The sequence below is a fragment of the Rhinolophus sinicus genome, linkage group LG03 (genome assembly GCF_036562045.2).
Source record: "Rhinolophus sinicus isolate RSC01 linkage group LG03, ASM3656204v1, whole genome shotgun sequence".
Lineage (NCBI taxonomy): Eukaryota > Metazoa > Chordata > Mammalia > Chiroptera > Rhinolophidae > Rhinolophus > Rhinolophus sinicus.
The window spans coordinates 28629671-28651200 of NC_133753.1; the positions used below are offsets into that span (position 1 = coordinate 28629671).

Genomic DNA, 21530 nt, shown 5'->3' on the forward strand with positions numbered 1-21530 from the left:
GCCAATGGCAACAGACTTCAACCTCACATTCTAAATGGAATGAGCAGAGATCTGGAAGAGATCCAGAGGCTCCGGCTCTAGAATCCCACAGCAGCAACACCACGAGAACTACCTTCTCTGCCACCATTGGCTCCTAGGGAAACTGCAATTTTTGTCAGTAGATCAAAGTGTCAGTCACAGGCCAAGGTTTGACCAATGATTTAATCAACACCCAGAGCTCAGGAAAGGGCAGGGACAGATAGGGTTGTTTAGATTTGCCTCTGGTTCACTTCTAGCCTCATGTCCACTGAGAAGTACATGGAAATACTGAAATTTGAATGTAGATGGCTTGGGTTGGCCTTTTAACCATAAAAAGCAAAGCCTACTATCATAATTCAATTTCTCCCCTAGTCCTTTCATTGACATATGAATTCAGACAAAGCTTCTCTGACTCACTTGAAAGAGGGAAACACCACACATGACCTGTCCACCAAAAACATAATGAAAATTTATGAAAACTGCCAATAAAGAGCTCTGAGCATCTTGGGAGAACACAATTGGCAAAGATCTTACCTAAACAGAGTCCTTCACTTGCGTTCTAAAACTTAGTTTGAAAGTAAATTGCTTGGGACTTGTTATTCCGGGATCTGAGCCCAGGGCTCCATGAAGACTGAGGGTGGGGGCCTGGGCAAAGGCAAGGGTCTGGGATGGGGACTAGGGATCCTTGAAGGGTTCAGAGTAAGGTCGTGGGGAAGAGTGGAGCTAGAGTATCTTCCCGCTCTAGTCCGTCAGGGCTCTTCGATGAAAGCTTCCCTTGCTTCTGCTGATGTCTAGTTTTGGGAAAACGGAAATTGCTCTAAAGATTGGGAGGAAGAAGAAAGGTACTTCAGTCTCATGTTGAGAATGGGATTTTCTTTAGCCCAAAATGATTTTATTTCCATTCCTCTTTCTACACCACACCTTCCTCCATCTTCTTCATATTCTCAAATACATTTTAAGAGCTCTTCCTTCCCACTCACTAGTCCTATGCCTGTGTGATTTGGGCACTTCAACAAGGTGAGAAGCAGGGTATCGGAGTCAGGGGCTGGGGGATGAGCAGTGATGGGGGACGAGGCTGGGACAGGGGAGATCCGGTTTACAGTGATAAGAAGGGGAGGAAGAAGCAAGAGAGAATGAGTGTCATTGCCGCAATCCAGCTAAGGATACAAAGAATGCACTGGAGCTCAGCACCGTCTCACCCTCTCACAGCCCCTCTCATGGACGCTGCCTCGCCCACATCTCCTGCGGCTTAGGCAGCCATGCTTTCAGCTCCTCCCTCAGGCTACAACTGACTGGCTGGCTAGTGACCAATGATGTTATCTGAGACAAAACAATAAGAGGAGCCTGAGCCAATGAGATCCTCTCTTAGGAATTTTAACTAGGAAATATCAAGGAAAAAAGCCAATGGGAACTGAAGCTGAAAGGCTGAGGTATAGAGGAGCTGAAAAGACTAGGGTGAGCCACATGCAAGCTGAAGTTTTGAGTAAGCAGAACTACAGTCTGTGGGGCACATTTGCTGAGAGTGTGGCCTTGGGTAGAAATGCAGAGAGAAGCAGAGTCCAAGGTAATGAATCCCCAGGGCTGCTTCTGCTCCTAAAGGCTTTCCAATTCTAGGCCACCTATAGCCTTAACAACACCTGTCCCCTTTTACCTGAGGTAACTGAAACTCTTCTCAGATGAAAAGAAGCCAACTATAGCTAACAATTTGTACAAGTTCTGGGTAGGTAATTTGAAACTGAATTATTATCTGAAGACATTTGCTTTGGGGATAACGAGGAGGCGTGATCCCTTAGCAAACATGGCCTACCACCACGCTTACTTGGAAACATTTTGTGTACTTAATTAGGTTTTAGGCAGGAAATGGTGTGACCTCATTTCTCCCTTTGTTCTTATGATGTCAGGGTATGCCAAGACTATGTTTTGAGTCCTGAAGAAAGGAGGTCTTGGCATCTGCAAAGAACTGGTCTGGTCTGAGAAAGTTAAGTCTTTTTTAAGTTAGTAAGATCCAGGTCTACAAACTTCTCTGTGGGAAGCTTTAAAACCATGACTTTTGGGGGTGGCTGGTTAGCTCAGTTGGTTAGAGCGTGGTGCTAATAAAACCAAGGTTGCCGGTTCGATCCCCACAAGGCCCACTGTGAGCTGCGCCCTCCTTTAAAAAAAAAAAAAAAAAAACAACCCCCCTCAAACCCATGACTTTTTACCTAGTTAAAAGGAACAAAGAGGTGTGGCAGCCATGTTTGTTCACCAACAAGATCTTGTGAAGCATTTCTCATCTCTGATTTCAGGGCTCAGGAGGACTAAACTGGAAGAAAAACTGGTCAATATGAGCCCTCATCTATTATGTCCACAGCCTCTTGGAAATGTCCCCTGGCAAGGCTGCCATCAGCACTTGACTGAAAACACATGGAAGCAGCCCACTTGGAGCAGGAATTCATTATTGGAAGAATAATAAGGGAAAGTTCTCTCTCTCTTTCTCACTCTCTCTGCTGCTGCTGCTGCTGCTGCTGCTGCTGCTGCTGCTGCTGCTGCTGCTGCTGCTGCTGGGAGAGCTGCTTTCTGGAAAAGTCACAGGGCTTAGAGGGAATTTGAATCATGTCTGGTAAAAAGGGGAGAAATGGAGGTGAGAGGGCACATTTCCAGAAGCCTTTTCACACAAAGCATGATGGTCCTGGGCAACTCAAAATGAATAGTTCCATCTTAGATGTATTATTGAAATTTAACCCATCATCCTTTCCCAGCATTACTAGTGTCTGGTAGTGCCAAGGGAAAAGACCCTAGAGTTAACTGGTTTTCCCTGACTACTCGTTTTCAAAAAGGTCCCCTGTAGATTAAAATGGGCTGCAATACTACTTGGTCTTCCTTCCTCACCACTACCTTGTAAGTCTTCGGTATGTGTCCGTTCATGCAAGGGAGTAAATGTGAAAGAAGGAGACATTTGCCAGCTCACTGGGTCTAGCAGTACTTGGCAGACATTACAAATGTACACTGATATCCAGTTCTCCTTCCCTTCCAGATACGGGGGTGGAGGTGCGGGTTTGTACTCTCTACCTCTTTGGAGCTGGGAGTGGCCGCATGACGGCTTGGCATGAGAGAAGTGATATGCGTTGTTTCTTGGGGGAAGTGCCAGCGCACAAGCTCTCTGTCTCTCTCTCCCGCCCCCCCACCCCCTGCCCCCCACTGTGGCACTTGTGGAAGTGCTTGTTGATACCGCAATGAAAGCCTGAGTCATCACATGGAGGACAGTGTCCCCAGGAAGGTCTCTCAGATATGCATAGACTTTAAGTCACTGAGCTTTCAGGGGTGTGTGTGTGTGTGTGTGTGTGTGTGTGTGTGTGTGTTTAGGCAGCAAAACCAAGTCTGTCCTAACATAGGCCCACCATTAATTGGTCTTCTCTCCTCAGATCTATTTGGAGTTCTGGAGAACCTGCGCTCCATATGAACCCTGTCCTCACTGAAATTCAGAGAAGCAGGCAATGTGCTTTCTCTAACACTTAGGATATTCCTTTGAGACGTGTGATGGGCTTCTTCCTTCCCTTTGAGCAAAAGAGGCCCCTGCTGAATTCTATAGTGGCATAAAGCAAGTCCTTTCACAGCCATAGGACAAAAGTGATGGTGACAATATTAAAACCAAATCTTGGGGAAAAATTACACTCCCAAGTGGTTTTAAGACCACAGAGTTTAGGTCAAAATCGGATTATTTTGTATTTCTGCTTGCCTTCCTTCCCCTTTCTCCATTATCTAATCATCATTCCCCATCTCCAGAATTGTCATTTGGCAAGTCTGGTTTTGCTGGACAAACTTTGATAATCCTGTCTCTGAGCAGTAACTTTGCTCCCAACATTCAACATAAAAGACACTCTGCAGAGAGTTCTGCACTTCAGGTTAGTCCAGAAATGTTCGCTGTGTGGGCTGATAGGGACCACACACTTCTGAAGCTTCCCCAGGACTGCAGCGCATCAACAGAATAGCTCGGACGCTATCACAATCAGCGAGACAGAGTTGGACTTTGTCATACATATGTATACGTACACACACACCAAGGAAAAAAAGAATCACTGCATTGCATCCAAGTTCAATAAAAGTAGTTAACAATACAAGATGCTTCACTAGTATCTCATGGGTGGTGACGGTTTGGCAGGTTTTCAGCTCAGGAATACCGCATGTGTCTTCTTTCTTATGAACATTCCCTAGGGCAGCTTTCCTGTGCATGTCTCCTGATCTATAATAATGGTGAAAAGAGAAGAAGGCAGTGATGGAGCCTCCACCAGACTCTCAGCACCACTGCCCAGGCTTTCTGTAGCCACTCATCCTAGGGGAAGATCTAACCACTAATATTTCTCTGGTGATTCTATTATTTGGAAAATAGTCACCGAGTTCCTAGGGTGTGTATAGTACTGTGCTGAGTACTTCAGTGACTTGAGGATGACCAAGAGAGGTCATAATAGATATGAACAGAAATACTACAGGGATAAGGGATGGGAGAGGAAGGGGCAAGCCTCCCTGGGTTCATAGCCACATTCCGTCATGTTATAGCAAGAGACTGAGTTTTTCTTGCCTTTCCTCATCTGTGAAGAAGGAATGATGCAAAGTCCTACTTGTGAGACTGTTAGGAGTGCTTATGCACGTATAGCGTGTGTCAGACACGCAGTAACACTCAATAAATACTCGCACAAGGTAAGGACAGTGCCTGGGTCCTATCCCGGCAGAACAATTGGTGGTGAAAAGCCCTGGCGGGCTTTGGGCAGCAGAGCACGCGGATAGATTTCCCAATCGCTAGGGACAGAGCACTGTCTCAGTGATTACAGGGGCCAAAAAAGTAGTCTCAAGGAGGAAGCCACTCAGCCTTTGACATTTGTGATCAGGGTAGGTTTTCCTTGTACCTTTTTCAGATACTTTTGAGTGCCCTGTTTTAATGTGCGAACTGTTTAGCTTTTCTTTCCTGGTGGACAGTGAAAATGGAGAGACACTGAAATAATAGTTATGGAGAACAAAACATCTTTCCTAACTTCTCAAATAGTCCCTGATGTTTGAAATTAGCCAATTCATGTAATAAGAATTCATGGGAAATTTATATTTAATCGGCCGCAAAAACTCAGTTTGGTTTTCACAAAAGTTCTATTGAAGACAGCAAGTTTTCAAAACGCACCTCATTCAGAGGGAGACAAATGACCACAGTCTGGAAAGTCAGCCTCCCCCACCTTTTCTGGTTGTAGCAAAACCCGTCTCGACCTTCCAATGCCCACAGCACTATTTGCTCTCCAGGAATACCTTCCCTGATTCACTCCAGCTGAGTAAAATGTTGCTCCTTTTGCCCTTGCAGCATGTGGCTTGAACGTGCATCTATTGTGTCACTTTATTTTATTCTGTTTTATAGTATTGGTCGTCGCATTCCTTGTAATAGAGTTCTCAAGGATGGGGTTGCTATCCTATTGTTTTGAGCTTCACCTTAGTTAACACTTGGCATGTGCTCAATAAACATTGAGTTGCTAAAGGACTTCGTCGTTCAACTGCTCTTCACCGTCTGTACCTACTTTGTGCACAGCACTCTGCTGGGCACCAGTAGGAGACACGCGACAGGATATGCCTGGATTCTAACCTCCAAGGCATTTAGAAAACCTCTGTAGGGGGAGCAGGTACAAAGTGATTATACAGAGGCTAGCTTAGAGTCACTAACAACTTGGGTAAGAGAGGTCCCAAGGCCAAAGGCTGGGAAGATGGGATGCCTGGCTTTGAAGGGACTGAAGCCCCCAGGCTTCGCACTGAAACCAGCCTTGAAGCTTTGGTGGGAAGCCTCATGGCAGTAGGAGGGGGTGGGCTGGGTGTTCTGCTTGAAACAACTAAATTATCCTATGGGTCACCAATTGATTTATTTGCTAATTGACTGGCCCAGCTTTGGGCTTTAAGTCTAAAGAAATCATTTCATCCTTTATTAAATACTGCATGAATCTCACTCTTTGTTCTGCAGGGCTATACACAATATACCAGTGAAACTTGAATTTACACCACAATAGTTGCGCCACTAATGACCTTCCAAATGCCACTAATACCATGCATGTTCCGCTTCTCAGTTGGATCCAAACCTGTCAGTGAATTCTGAGCCCATCGACCTCCCTCTGACACAAGAGCAGACCCCCACGCCCACGCCCGCCTCTAGCCTCCCCCATCTTTCTATGATTTCATTTCTGAATCAGTTACTCTTTGGAGACCCCGTTCTTATACACCTCCTCTTTTTATTTGGTGGACAATACTTTATTCGGAAATGTTCCTGTAATTACAAATCCTGTTAGCCATCCTCCTCCGCTCCCCAGAGGGATTGTGGGCTTTAATTAATTAATGTGGTTAAGCCACTTTGAGGTGTCTGGTTGAAAGGTGCTATATAAGTGCAAATTATTATTATTATAGCTGTTGACATCCCATGGCAGCAAAGCCTTCAGCCCTATGCATCTAGAGACCTGAACAAAGGCTTCTAAATCTTCACCTTCCCTGCTAGGTCTGAGATGGCTGACTCAATGGTATGGGGGAAAATCTGTAACCATCTCAACAGCAATCAACTAATCCCCATTAGGTTGGCTTCCATTTCCTTCTTCCAAGCTGCACAGTCCTGCTTCATTTCACAAATCACGCCCCCATTAGCTCTAGACAAAGGTCATAGTGTCCCTATGGCCTCTGTTGGCCTAAAGGAAAAGAAAAAAAGAAAAAAAAGGGATAAAAGAAAGATTGAAAAAAAAGAAAGTTGTCATGAAATGCACTAACTTCTCACTAGCCGTCTAAATAAAGCTTTCTTTCCAGTCGTTGTCCACTTACAAACATACCTGTCTGCTACCCAGGGAGCCAGTGGCCCCACAAACCAGAGATACCCAGAAACACAGCACAGCTGTGGGTTAAGGTTCCTACAGCCCTGGCTTGACTGCCAATAGCTAAAGACAAAAGGGAATCTTTCTGGGCTGGGTGGGGAGAGGTCATCCACTGAAGTGGGAGCCCCTCTTCGGCTTCCTCCTCTACCCCCAGGTTTTCCCTGAGAAAGCCAGCTGCCATCTGTAGCCAGGAAGTCCTCACAAAGGCAGGGGACCATGATTTAGATGTTTTGTGCTACACCTAGCACAGCACAGCCCTTAACAAATGCCCAGTACTTCCACTATGATGGTAGCCATTGAAAGCAGCCCTGTGGGGGAGCCCTGGCCTCTCGAAGGGACGCTGCCGACCAAAATGCTCCTTACAAGGCTGTGCCTCAGACCGTTTGTTAGTGTGGACGTGGGTGAGCCTCAGGGGGTCATGTCTTCATCTGCCTCCATTTATCCTCCCTATTGAAGGGCTCCTTCAGGACATCGGTCAGTCTCTGTGGGAAGTGATTTGGAGAGCAACAAAAGGACCTGGGCCCTTTGGGGGGCCTTCAGAATTCAGTAAACATCTGGACACGGAAGGCCAGGTTCTCAAGCAGTCTAGCTGGGGAGATGTCAAAAGAGAGAAAGAGCTGTGTGTGCAATGCAAGCTCTTAGTTCTGTGGCGACATTTGTTGTAGAAAAATACAGACGCCCCAGTAGGTAGATAGGAAGATTTTTCAAAAGCTCCTCTATTTGTCAGTTTTTGTGAGTGCAGCGCGCTGTTTGTCAGTTCTCATGGCCTGTGTGAGGGAATAGAAGTTCTGCACGGCTGCGGAGCGGCTGTGATGGATGTTCTGATTCTGTATATACTACGAATAACCCAAGGTCGCAGAGCCTGTCCTGGGAGTTGTGGTTAAGCCTTTCTGTTATCCTTAAGGTTTGTAAATCACTTTCTAGTGAAGGTGACTTGGATTCTCATCATGAGCACGTTTTAATTGACAAAAAAGGAAGTGCTGAGACTAAGTGATTTACACTTCATCCATGGGAGAATTCAGGATCTGAACTCTTGACTCTCAGTGTTCCTTTTATTGTTAAATCAATCCATTTAGAACACATTAGTCAGCATGATTCATTAGTCACATGGCACTAATCAGCATTCCCCAGAGTCCCCAAATCTATCCTCAAACAGTGAAAGAAACTGGTCTCTGACAAGAGACAATGGAATGCCATTTTCATCCGTATTCAGGAGCTGATGTCCAGTTTAAGTCCCACATATTCTCAGGAACCTTCCTCAGTCACCCTAATTGAAATGAGTCTATCTCCTCTGTTCTTCCATATCCCATTGCCTGAGCCTCGATATGTGCCACAGTTTGGCTTTGATTAAACTTATTTTGTTTTGAAAGAACTAGATTTTGAGCTATTAAAAGGAAGGCATCATTTTTTTCAGAATTATATCCCCTGAGCACCATGGTTTGTAAACAATAGATGCTCAACAAATACCTGCTAAACTGAACTCACTGAAATAAAGCTTAAGTCATATTCCAGAGAGAACACCAAGTCCTTTTGGAAGAGGTTTTCAAAGAAAATCAACAACCTGGATTGACTTAACATCTTTTGGTATCATTACCTGGGCATTTTCACAAATGCAAATTGTTAACTCTGCAAAGATAGCCAAATGGCTTCCAGGTTCTAAAAGAGGAGTACAGGTCTTGGAATAGAGTTTTTCTCTATAACCTTATTCCAACAAACATTTTATTCCATGTTTGAAAAAATTGAGAAGAAAAAAAACATTTTGGAAACAAGATGTGTTTCGTCTATGACTTTGGACCCAAATTCATACCCTGCCTTGTGCTATAAGCACCAGTAGCTGTTGCTGAAATATCTTTCTTGCATAGTGCATAATAGCAAAACACACACTGTTTTTGCTTGAGATAGATTCAATTTTGGGTAGGGGACCAAGATTTTCAGGTGCTGATCTGTGGTAACATTACTGACTGATACCCTACGTCTCTGCTCTAGATTCTACCAAAGAGGTAGACAGTATTTTTAACACAAAATATTTATATTGCACTTCAACATCATGCAATCAGTTCAGACCTGGGATCTGTACTATTGTACCCTGGGGCCTAATTTCTGCAACTGGACTCCTCTGAAAGGGATATGTTGCCGAATAATCATCTCCCTTTCTCTTTCATGGCAAAAGAACTCCCCAAATTTAGCTAGGCACATGGCCATTCAGATGAACAACTATATACTCTCTAAACAGCCCTTTCACTTTTTGATATACAAGAGAAACCCTCACACCTGTGTACCAAAAAACATGTGCAACAGAATTCATTAAATTAACAAATAATTGAAATTTCCATCAATAACATGTGGTACGCATATTCAAACAATGGATATGGAAAACTCAAAGTGAAAGAACATGATCCATGTGTATCAACGTGGATATACTGCAACATAATATTAAGTAACAAAAGCAAGTTGTAGAATGATGCGTCCAAAAAACAATTTATGCAAATTTGGAATGCACTAAAAACAAATCTCTCTTTGAGGCTAATAGCTAGAGTAAAAAAAGTCAACAAAGCACAGGGCCAGTATGGGAAGATGTCATGGAGGGAGGGAATGGGAAGCGAATATTAAAAGAGAAGAAGAGAACTGGGCAGATGTGAGTCCTTCCTCATTTCCTCTGGGGAGCTCCTCACCAAGAAGCAGGCAGAAGCTGCAGAGAACAATGCCTTGGCCTGGATGAGCTTTCTGAGGCTGCAGTGGCACGTGGCAGCCTGGGGACAACATTACAGGCCTACTCTGCCCTCTTCTCTGTGACCGCTGGTAGAGGAGTTCACTCTTTCTGCTCCATTGAATCCCAGGGCTCTCTGCCCAGGCTCCCACAAGAATGCCAGGCTGTGCCAGGTGTGTGGGTGGTATTTACCAAGCAGACACCTCCATACCTGGATGGAAACAGACTCAGAATCTTCTGGGTAACTTTGAGTCCACCAGGAAGAAAACATTTAGATAGGTTACTGATTCAAGCTGAAATCTGATGAACTCAGATAGTGGTATTTGGGGGGGAAGAATTTTTCAATAAATCATCCAGTTGGCTCAGTGATTTAAAAAATGGAGTGGAAGAATCCAACCCAACTTTGTGACAAGGGAACAAATAGAGGAGATTAATGCCTCTCCCAATATGCTTCAAAAAGCAATCAAACAACCACTTTTGATTTTACAAGAAAGATGAGGCACATAGCTTTCCAGCTCTAAAAACATCATTGTTTTGTTTCTTTGTTTTCTAGTTTCTTCTAAGTCTCTATACTAGGTGATTGGAAAAACAGGACACGAGCTTTGTTTCCAGCACCTTCTCTGGACCTATTTCAGGGTACTCTGAGCACCCCCTTTGTTCCCCATCCCCATCCCAAGGTTTATGTTGTTCATTGAAACCTAAACTAGTAGAGAACAGCCCCAGAATCCAAATTCAACCTGTCATACCTGCTCTTGATTTTTCAAAAAATACGAAAAGCACAATTTCGTCCTACTGAGAAACTAATCCATTATCATCTGTCCTGTTCAAAACAACCAGGCTTTTGTTTTTCAAATGCTCCCTACATTCCTGAGGAAAAGGAAAGTAGCAAAGGAAAAGTGACCAAGGAGGAGCCCCTTTGAATCAACCTCGTTCTCCCCGGCCAGCCCCTCCTTTGGGATCTGCTTCTTTACCCGGTCAGCAGGCCTTTACTGCCACGAGCCCCACGACAGCCTGGATGGCTCCAGGACAGCCAGCCCCTGGGTTTTCCTAGGCTTCCTGCAGCGTCAGCAACTCAGCCCAGCTGCTTTTAACTATAGACTCTTTCTTCCTGGCCTTGACACTGAGGCCCAGGGGTCCCAGCTATGTTCTGGGTGGCACAACGTTTGGGGCTTGCTGGGGAGACGAAGGACACGACTAGAGCAGAAGTGAGTCAAGTTAGAGATCACTGTAACCTCTCCCTTCCCTTCTGCAGCCACGTGGTTCTGTGGCTCCACCCAATTAAAGCCACTTCTCAAAGCCAACTCCTGCTTTTCCTTAGCCACGAGGTCCTGGTGCCCCTCGCATCATTCTGGGCTAGCCAGTTCTCTAAGCATTGCCACTCAGTGGGCTTTCCTAGTGAATTCTGGGGACAAAATGAAAAAAGTATTAATGGCATCCTCCACCCCCTTCACCTTTCCCACTTCAGTTGCACAAAAGAGCTGAACTCTCCCTCTGCTGGGATGCAGCCCCTCTCAGAGTTCAAACCTGCAGGAAACTGGTGACTGTGAGCTCCCCCTCTACTTTGAGGCCCAAGTATTTCCAGGGTTTGGGCCCAACCATAAGAGGCCAGGATCCCGACAAGTGCAGGACAGACAAAGAAGATGCAAACAGCGGTATTACCATGGTAATGGCCCGAGCCAGGCGGCCTCCTGAAGATGCTGGGAGGGTGGGTTTTCTTTCTTTTACTTTTGCTTTTTTTTCCGCAAAAGAAGAATAGTTCCGCTCTCTATTTTACTACAACAATAGATGGACCGGCTCCTTCAAGTGTTTCAAAAAGCAGCCTGAGAAATCTCTAACCAAGCCCCTCCGTCTCTCCAGCCTGCCGTTTTATTGTCCCTCCCATCCCAGTGAACAAAGGGGCAGGAAGGGTACTAGGCCCCCAGTAGCCGGCTGTTCTCAGCATCCTAATCCTTGAGAACTGCTGAGGGGAATGGCCTGTGGAGCCGGCCTCACCTTTTATCCCCCCTCTGCTTATGCACTTAGGAGCTCTTCAGGTATTATAAAACCTGGTTAGCAGGCCAGTAGGAATCTTGGGGCTTGCGAAGGGGCTAAAAGGCACCCAGGGATCATTCCCACATTCACTCATAATAGCCCCTCCCCTCCGCACCCCCCAAAAAAGAAAGGTAGCTTGTTTGGGTTATTCTTTCCCACCACTCCAGGCTGGCTCCATTACAAAGACTGAATGTGGAGCCACAAGTGGCTGGGCTGGCCGTTTCTCTTTTAGTTGGTACCACAGGAGCTGTCCTCACTCTTCTAGCCCTTCCCCTCTCTGTCCCTATGCCCCTTAGGCACAAACTGCATATTTCAGCCCCCTCCAGCTCTAGGTACCAACCACCATGCCAACTCAGGGCTATGATTCCAGGGCAACCCCTCACACAAGGAAAGCTTCTTGGCCTTGACTATTGGTACCTTTCCAAGGTTACCACCCAGGGATCAAAGGTTTCTTTGCTTTAAACCTGGGGAACTGTGCAGGTGTTTTTTAGCTCAGTCACCTGGTAAGAGTGGGAGAAAAATGAGCTTTTAAGTTCCAGTGAGTGGCGATCTCAAGGGTACAGCTCTACTGAGCTGAGTGAATGGTAAGTACACCAGCTCCTAGGAGAATCAGATAAAGCTGAAGTGGGAAGGTCTTTAAAGATTACTAAGGCTGATGACTACACTCCAAGTAAGAAAAACATTTGCATTGCAACCTACACACACACACACACACACACACACACACACACACACGCTTCACAAAACAATACAAGCTATGTGATATAATCTGATTTTTCCCATTCTCCTCTATTTCAATTTTTAAAAACGCTGGTTGTAACTCATTTATTTCATTTTATGACCCACTAATGGGTTGTGACAATTTGCAAAGCACTGAATCAAGGTCATTGTCATTTTCAAGCTGACAAAACTAGCCAGAAATTTTCTCAAGATCACAACAGAGCTGGAATGGAGAGCCAAAGGGGTCTCCAATAGAGGAGGGGTCCCCATTTTTCTGAGGACCAGAGCTTCCTTTTGTTTTCCCCAAGTCTTGGGAGCACAGAGCTAGAGGGGAGGGACTGCCCAGAGGTTTGTATTCAGTGGCCCTGCTGTAGGGGCAGAGGGTTTTGCTCTTTTGGAAAGCCTCAGAGAGAGAGGTGTAGCTTGAAGAAGTGGAAGGAATAAAACAGCTTTGAAAGCAACCAGGTGAGGCTCTGTGGTCTCCCAGACATTTTTATTTACTCCGTGGGGTTTTTGCATCATCAGACACTTTCTTGAAATTGTCTCTTTCCTGGACACACAGCTCCAGGTCAGCCTCCTTTAATAATCCACTTTCTCTCGTTTCCCAACTTTTTCTAATAGTCTTTCTTTGTAGTTGTTTTAACCTCTACCAACTGACTGTAATTCCAGTCTCCACCTTCTCCAACAACTTCCTCTTTCCTGTCAAAATCATGATCTTAGCAATAAGCGTCAGTGATGCAACTCTGTAAATCTTGTTCCCACAAATATCCTAAAAGTTATTCAACTCAGCCCTGGCTCAGCACTGGGCTATTGACCAAAATGCCCAGTGATCACGACCTCAACACAAGCAATCTGGGCAGAACTGGTGCTTTCCCCCCTGAAATTGTCTTGTAATCTTTCATAGAATTTCTTGAAATCTTCATCACAGTTCGCTATTTAGTAGACGTCTAATCTTCTAAGAAAGCCTCAAAAAATGAAGAGCCAAAGCCACACTGCGCACTGGGGACATACCAGTCCAGCCCTCTGATTGCTTATTCGTTATACACCCTCAGAGAGTATGTAACAAAGGGGCCTGCTGTTTGCTTTGCTTAATCTGGTCTTAAAATCTCTGCTTCTTTGTCAGAAAACAATATTTGCGATTGCAAGAAACAATATTTACCAAGGAACTTGGATAGCATAAGTCAAAGGCTAAGAGCCAAAGGTCAGTAGTTCTTACCCCAAATTTCCCCTGGACCTGAGTCCCTGCTGTGGAGCTCAGCTGCACCAAACAAACACACTGTTTTCCAGGTCCATTAAGAAGTGGATGTTTTAGAAGAGGAAGGAAAGGGACGGTTGCAGCCTGTTCCTCAGTTAGAAGCATGAACTCTCCAGCCTGCCTCAGAAAATTCCTGCGATATCTTTGCAGTGCAATGTGTCTCCATGGGGATATTGTAAGGACGCACCCCGTTTTACAAACCTGGGAAAAAATACTCTGCTTACAAAATCCTAAAGAACAGATATTCCTCCCATGAACAGCAATGACAGTATGCTTGCTCCTCTGTGGTTTAGGCCAGATGTTCACCTACACATGTCTGTGGCTAGGGCCTCCTGCCTGACAGTGGGGAACAGACATGTATCCTGAGCATATTTCTGTGGGGACCCTTCTTTATCTACAAAGCAGTTTTGGCCATCTGACCCTGGGGGCTAAGTTCAATGGTGTTTGAATGGATCTCTTCACGTTCATTGTTTTCTGAAATTGGACACCGTTTCTACCCATCAGAGGATCCAGCATCTGGGAATGAACCACCACTGACTATAGATCGGTGAGTTCCAGGTGTGGCTTTACCATGGGGGCTCAACCATGAGCCAGGACCCAGCTCCTCCCAGCCCCAGGCCCACGTCATAAGGTGCAGGGCAGTGAGGCCACGTCCCCAGCTGGGACTGGAGCACAGGGAAGGAAATGGAGTAACCAGAAGGAGGCTGAGGAAGTGGTGCTCGTGGAGCCACATGAAGTGCCCCACAGGCTGCCAGCCCAGAAGGTTCTTCAGCCTGCTAAACGAGAGGCCTCTGAGGTAGCGCTGGGTCCCCCACCCTGGCTTCAGAGCCTGAACCACCTGCTTCCTCACACCACAGGGTCTGTGAAGAGGAGTGCGGTGGTGGCAGTTCCTCCCTTGCTCGGTTTGACCCTCATTCTTTGGTTGTCTCACCGTGTTAGGAAATTCTATAGTTCTCTCTCAGCCCCACCACCACCTTCTTGCCACAACTGCCAATGTCTTTTACGTCATCAGGATAAATATCACTGGCTAATTCCTTTGGGCCTTTGTTGTCTCCTGAGGTAGCTTTGATCAGGAGCATCGCGATAATTAGCAGCCAATGAGCAGCACTGAGCAAAATCAGCTTAAAAAATGGCTTAGTCCAAGGATCTTACCTTGAAGAACCAGGCCTTCCTTCTTGATGGTGTAGACAAATGAGGTGAAGGGAGCCAGAGGGGACTTGGCCACGAGAATCTGCACGGAAAGCACATTTTCCCAGAGTTAGGCAAAGGACATACCAGCGATGCACCATCCTTCAGTCCCCTTTCCACTCTGAGACCAACTAGTGACATATGACTACAAGTCATAAGGTTTATTTAAAAACACACAAAAAAAACTATTTTGGAACCAAAGGAGTGTTGTTCCATCAGTTAACTGATGGCCTTGGAAAGATGTACATTTATTCCAACTATGCTGCCACTGAATGTCATATTCTTGAATCAGTTCTTTTCGAAATAAATTTCATTATTTTATGTCATGTGCTTAAACAATTACCTTTTTATCCAAAGATAAACCTAGCCTGATTCTCTAATTTTATTCATTACCTTAGCTATTTAAAAAAAAAAAAAAAAAAAAATCAAAACTCCCTTAAAAGATAAAGATTTACTCTCATTGTGAATATTCAAAATAACTTGCTAAAGGAAGGCTATGGTAAGTGGCTGCGGTGGCCCCAACTCTTCACCAAGTCTGTATTTGTACCCTTTGCCACGTTACTACATTTCCTCTTAGTTAAGGTAAGAAGTATTTCTTATGGCCTTGACTGTGGGTTTGGACACAGGACTTGCTTTGGCTAATAGGATGTACAAGATCTCAGCCTCGGATGCAAGAAGCTTCGCATATTTCCACTTATTCTTTCATGTTTCTGCTCCTGTCAGAAAAAAAAAATATCCAAGCTAATCTGCCATCTCAGAAGGAAGAGGACAGCCACCTAGAGCAGAGCTGGCCAGCCAGGCCTCTTCCAAATAGTGACCCACGGGAGAGCCAAATACACGTTAGTTACATGCTTATTACTATACCCTCTGAGAAGCTGGTGTTACCAGGCAGCATTACTGCAGCAAGCACTGACTGGTGTACCAGCCAACACAACACATGAAAAATATGTTGAGCAACGGCATTCTCCTAAGAAGATACCTACCTTAAAGGGAGTGGTCATTTGGTCATTATCACTAACCCATTATCACCCCTCATCTGGTTCTACGGAACCTCTAAAAACTGGTGGATTTTTTTATTACAACATTTCTCCTAAAGGAAGATGGATATCATCTTCCTGTTTTACAAATTAACATCATCAGAAACAGTGGCAGGTTGGCACTGAGCCACTTAGGTAATCGGGGAGGCAAGGAAGAAGAAAGAAATGATTTCAACTAACAAAAGGCTTACATGTAATAGCTCAATCTATCTCAATTTAACAAACATTCACTGACGGTCAACTATGAGAAATGGTGGAATAATGTGGTGAAAAGATCACAGGTTTTAGTCCTGTGTTGGAGTCTAGGCTCTTCCACGAATCAGCTAGGTGCCTATGGCAAGGCTTGCAATTTTCCCCAGGTAGCCATACCCTTCTTCCTTTTGGTAAATATGTTTCAACATTTCTCTGCCCATTTTGCAACTAGGTGTGGCCATATGACCAAGCTTTGACTAACAGAATGTGCATGTAAGTGGCAGGTAGAACTTCTGGATTATATTTTCGTAAGAAAACTGTGCTCTTCACTTTCCCTTTCCCTGTCCCAAGGGCAGGAACCACAATCAACCAACCACTTGGATGTGGACATCCTAGGGGATGACAAAGCAACACAGGAGAAGGACGATGGGTGACCTCATAAAGCATCAATGCCTCCCACCTGGTGTCACCTGTCTGCTTCTGGACAGAGCCACTTGTCTGAACCACTGTATATCTTCTGATATCATTGTTACTATGGTGTAGCATGAATTCTAACCAATACTGTGGCTCTGGACAAACCTAACTTCTTTGAGTCTCAGTTTCCTCACATGTAAAATGGGGACAACACGACCCACCTAAATGGGATTATTGTGAGGATTAAATTCAGTATATAAAATGCTTGATACTACATCAAACTAACAAGAATATTTCCAACCAAGTCATCACATATGCTTCCCAAATACCCCTTAACTTTCACTCATCAAGAAACAATATGCTTTTATGAGAAGGATTCAACTCAAGTTGAAGCTCAATATTTTTACAACTGCTCTAAAGTTATCTAGATAAACTTGCTCATTGTCCTCAGAACCAATGAATAGATGGTGGGCACTGACATCTTCCTGTCAAAAATATCTCACGTGAAAATTAAGCTGGAAGCTTCCTGACAGAGATAGTTTATGGATGTCCCTTGGTAGGGGAATGGCATGGCAGAAGAAAGGACAGTGCTTCTTAAACTTTAAGGTGGTATGAACCACCTGTGGGTCCTGTTGACCTGCTGATTCTGATTGAGTACATTCTGAGTGGGGCCTGAGAGTCTGCATTTCTAATAAGGTCCCAGGAGATGCTGATTCTGTGGTCCATAGACCACATTTTGAGTAGCCAGTTTCCAGGAAATTAGCGTGACTAAAGAGTCTGAGATGGACAAACAAGAGATGACAAAGGTCTAACCCATAGCTATGTTAGACAGAATGGGGGAAAAGGAAATGGATAAAAGAAATATAAATCCTTTAGATCAAAGAGCAATAGAAATAAACTAAACATATTTAAAACTTCAGATCTTTATTGTCTGCATGAAGCATTTGGACATGAAACCAAAAGGGTATAAATAAATAATAATCAATAAAATATCGTACTATATTTTTGAAAATTATATTACCATTTTTATTCTATAGACTGCAGAATCTAAGATTCAAGGGGGAAAAAGGATGTGATATTCCAATGCAAAATAACAATGGCATCTGAGCCTAAGCCTTCCAGCTCAGTGGTGCTACCTCCATTATCTGACTGCTTACTTTCCCAGGGAGCACACACCTACTCCTGTGAGCAAGTCCAGGGCCCCAGCCAGGAAGACCTCACTTGGAGGAACCTCACACGTGGAAGAACCTCCTTTCCAGGTGCAGTCAAGGCGTTTGGACAGGCTCTTGGTTAATGCCCTGCCCCTCTCAAGCAGGGCTTAAAATGGGTCATCAAAAGGATGATTTGTGTGCAGTTAGGAAGAGGAAGTGATCCATTATGTCAGATGAATCCCACTTCCTCTTTTTTGGAAAGAACTTCCAGATTGATAGAGCAAAGGGCTATCACCAACACAAAATATCTGATTTTTAGCAAAGAAAACGGTAACAAACGTTCAAGAGCCCTCTGGATAAAGTAAAGACAAGTTAGGCTAGATGCTAATCATATTAAGTGGACTAGTAAGTGACCAAAGGATCGATAGCAATCTGGTGAGGGGCAACAACCTCAAGTAGAAACATACTGTATTTTAGCCTTGGTCCGGTCACATTCAACATTTTTCCTGACCTGGATAAGGACGCTGATATGTTCAACCACATCCATACAACAAATATGGGGTCTAGCAGAGAATAGAACTAAAAAAATTGCTACCCTAACAGAGTTTATATTCTAAAGGAGGCAAAAAGACAATAAACAGAACAAATAAGTAAAATATATGTATGTTAGATGATTACATGTGCTGTGGGAAAAAAAGGCAGAGAAAAAGTATAGGAAGTGCATTGGATCAGAGAAGGGGGTCAATTTTAAATAGATTACTAAGAGGAGACCTCACGGAAAACGTGACATTTGGACTTACGGGTCACGTAACTAAACCCATTTATGGTAACAGAAGACAAAAAAATATAGAACAAGAGTTAATATTTTAGATTAGAGTCATAATATCAACTTGGTTGGAATGTTGCATCCTACAAATCTTTTAGGATGCAATTTTATTGAAATATAGTATATAAGGCTTTGTCTTTGAGAACAGAGGACCAACTATTGGTTATGGAATGGGGGAGACGGGATTTTAGCATTCAGAGAATGGGTCAAGAGTGTTAGCTAACTACAGTTCCATATGAATTGGTTATGAGATGTGGGTCACAAAAATCTAGCGTAGTCTCAGGTTATACTGACGGAGATGGTATCTGAAACCAGGAAGTGATGGCTGTGCTCTGCTCCTCATTCAGCAAATCGTGGAGGGTACAAGGTGTTTGGATTGGAGCCCAAATTCCAAAAGGGAAACTGACAAACGAATGGGAGAACAACTGGAGGCACATCAAGGTGGTTAGATACCGAAGCAACCCTTGACCACAGACACTTCCTTGCAAACATGTGGTGAAGGTGCACATTGCTTTTAATATGAGTTTTCTGATATGGAGATTCTGTGATGTTACACAGTAGAGAGGGGAAGTATAAATTTGCTTTGTAGCCCAACAGATTTCGAAAAAGTGATGCCTGCCATGTATGTCTTTGTGAATATAAACAGACTCTTCCCTGTTTTAGACTTGAATCAATATCCCATGCCCTGTGCATTTCTGCCTTTCAAACTATAAACAATCCTCTTCCAAAGCCAGCAACCCTTCCTGGCAGATAATTGGGGCTGGACTGTTTCAGATGTTCAGTCATGCCATAAGTTTGGGGTGTTCTAATCATTATCTGACTTGGGCTGTTGTCAAGAGTTGTTCGATCTTCTTCAATGCATAATGCCCTGCAGGGAGGGCCTGACTGCTTAATAAAAATCTCCAGGGCCCTGTGAAAAAATTTTATCACACTCAACCCTGTGTGCAATATGTGCAATTGGCTTTGGAATGCTCTGAGGATTCACGGAAATATGCAGTCAGGCAAGAATGAGTGCAGACATATGTGACTCAGAAAGCCTAGAGCGCCCCACGTCAGGTGTGTGCTATTGTGAGCTGTTAATTGCACCTCCTGCAAATGGCCAGATTGCTTTTTCTTGACTGTTTCCTTCAGATCAGGCCAGTTAGACTCTAAATACACTCTCACGAATATACTTTCTCCTCTCTTCACCTATTATTGCAAAAAATGTGGTCATTGATATTTTTAAAGTTTGTGTTTACTGTGTACTAGAGGCTGGGTCCCAAATCCCACTACTATCTGGAAGTAATTTCTGTTATTTGTACCACCCACCAATACATCCATGTGCTTTATTCAATCCACAGATATTTCCTGGGCTCTTTCCTTTGTGTTGGGCACTGTTCTAGGTGCATGGGATAGAGCAGGCGGCAAGCCAGATGAGCTCCTTGCTCTCACAGATAATACAGGGAAGTCTTTAGGCCTTGAGCTTTTTTCACTTTAACATTCTCCTATAAGCACCTCATTCTTGGGCACTCATTCATCCATTCATTCATTCATTCATTCCATCCATCCATCCACAAACATTTATTGATTACCTATTAAGGGCCAGGCAGATTCAATATTCACTGTGTGAATTTGCACTTTTTCAAAAATTGCCACCTGTGTCTACCTCAGTTTATTTCTGAGATGTACGTTCTGAATTCTTGATGGGATTGCAAAGATCAGGAGCTTTTCTTTGATTCCCCCACCCTCCTTCCCTTCTATAGGGCCCAGTCCAGTGCTTTGCATGCTATAAGCTCCTAAAATAACTGATGGGCATTTTGCTCACTGTTCTTCACTTCATCCCTATGCTGTATGTGTAAAGGTGTCTCCCGATTTACAAGTGAAAACACAGAGGCCTAGGTGCTCTAAATCAGACACAGAAGGATTTAGTTGGCCTTTGGAGCTCACTGGCCTCCCCTCTCAGACTATCTTTTCCTTTCATGCCCCTCCCCTCAGGCAGCTATTTTGCTCCGAGCAAATAAGTTGTCAGCTGATTCTCTTGAGCTCTACAGTGACAGCTGATATAAACCTTCCAGTGTTACCTTTTCAGGTGTGTTTGCATTTTACTATAAGACTGTCAAAGGAGAGTAATGGACCTGAAGTGGTGGAAAGTCCTCTATGATCGGGTGGGTGGGGGAGCCTTCCAGGGTTCCCACAGTGATGAAGATGATGAAAACAGTAACAGCCAACAGAGATTCTTCCTCACAAGAGCCTTTGAGGTAAGTAGCTTATAAGTGGTGAAGCCAGGATTTCAACCCACGCCACCTGGTTCTATATTCCATACTTTTAATCACCATGATGCATGCCCAAACATGTCATGCACAGATCAATCCACTTCCCTGAGATAATACAGCAAATGAGGCAGAATACATAACAGCAAATAAGGGCACATTGTTTTTTCTCCCTGCAGCATGGATATTGCAAGACAGAGAAGGGAACTGGACAAGGCCTCCATGCAGGGTTGCCTCAGCTGCTCACAAGTTTCTACTGGCAGTTTTCCTTCTGCCCTTCGTTTCTGAATGTCCAAATCCTACCTATTCTTTGAGCACCTTGTCGTGCGGGGCGTCCGGCGGGGTCTCTGCTCCCGCTCCCCACATAAGAACGCAGGATATGGTGAGGCCAAAAAGGAACACCCACGGAGCCATAGGTAGGGGAGTCATACCACTATATTCTCTCTGGCGGCACTATACTCTCACTGGAGGCTGGATCCACACTGTCCGCAAACTGCCATCCACGCTTGCCAGCCCAGCCGCCATCTTCTTGCTAGCCCCCATGCTTTCTCTCTCTCTCTTCTAGCGTAGCCACAGCAGTTATATTGTGGCCAATGGCTCACTGGTTACAGCTGACGGCCAACTAGCCACAGCTGATGGCCATCCCATCACAGTTGATGGCCATTTACTACCTGAGCCAGCACCTGTCTATGTGAGGCCGAGAGCCTGGAAACTGCTTTCTGGGGCTCTGTCCCCACAACCTCATACAAATGCCACCTCTTCCAGAGAGCTTATGCTGATTTCTCCAGCCTGAGGTGATCAATCTTTCCCTAATCCCATCACCCTTTATCTGTACCTCTCCAATAGTACTTAGTGCTTTCTCCACTGTTTTACAGTTAATGTCACCTG

The 21530-nt window shown here is 44.5% G+C and overlaps 1 protein-coding gene across 7 annotated transcripts in view; it reads right to left on the reverse strand.

The window, feature by feature from the left end:
• Positions 1-21530, reverse strand: part of RAD51B (RAD51 paralog B) — a 614669-nt gene that overhangs the window by 108002 nt on the left and 485137 nt on the right. For 6 of the 7 annotated variants that reach the window (XR_012494630.1, XM_074327303.1, XM_074327304.1 and 3 more), the window contains exon 10: positions 14738-14816. Coding sequence is in view for 6 of the 7 variants with exons in the window: in XM_074327303.1 (XP_074183404.1) it covers positions 14738-14816 (79 nt within the window). In the remaining variant the exon portion in view is untranslated. Of the gene's footprint in view, positions 1-6267; positions 6693-14737; positions 14817-21530 lie in introns of those variants that run through there. The other variant, XM_074327308.1, reaches the window with a different exon arrangement.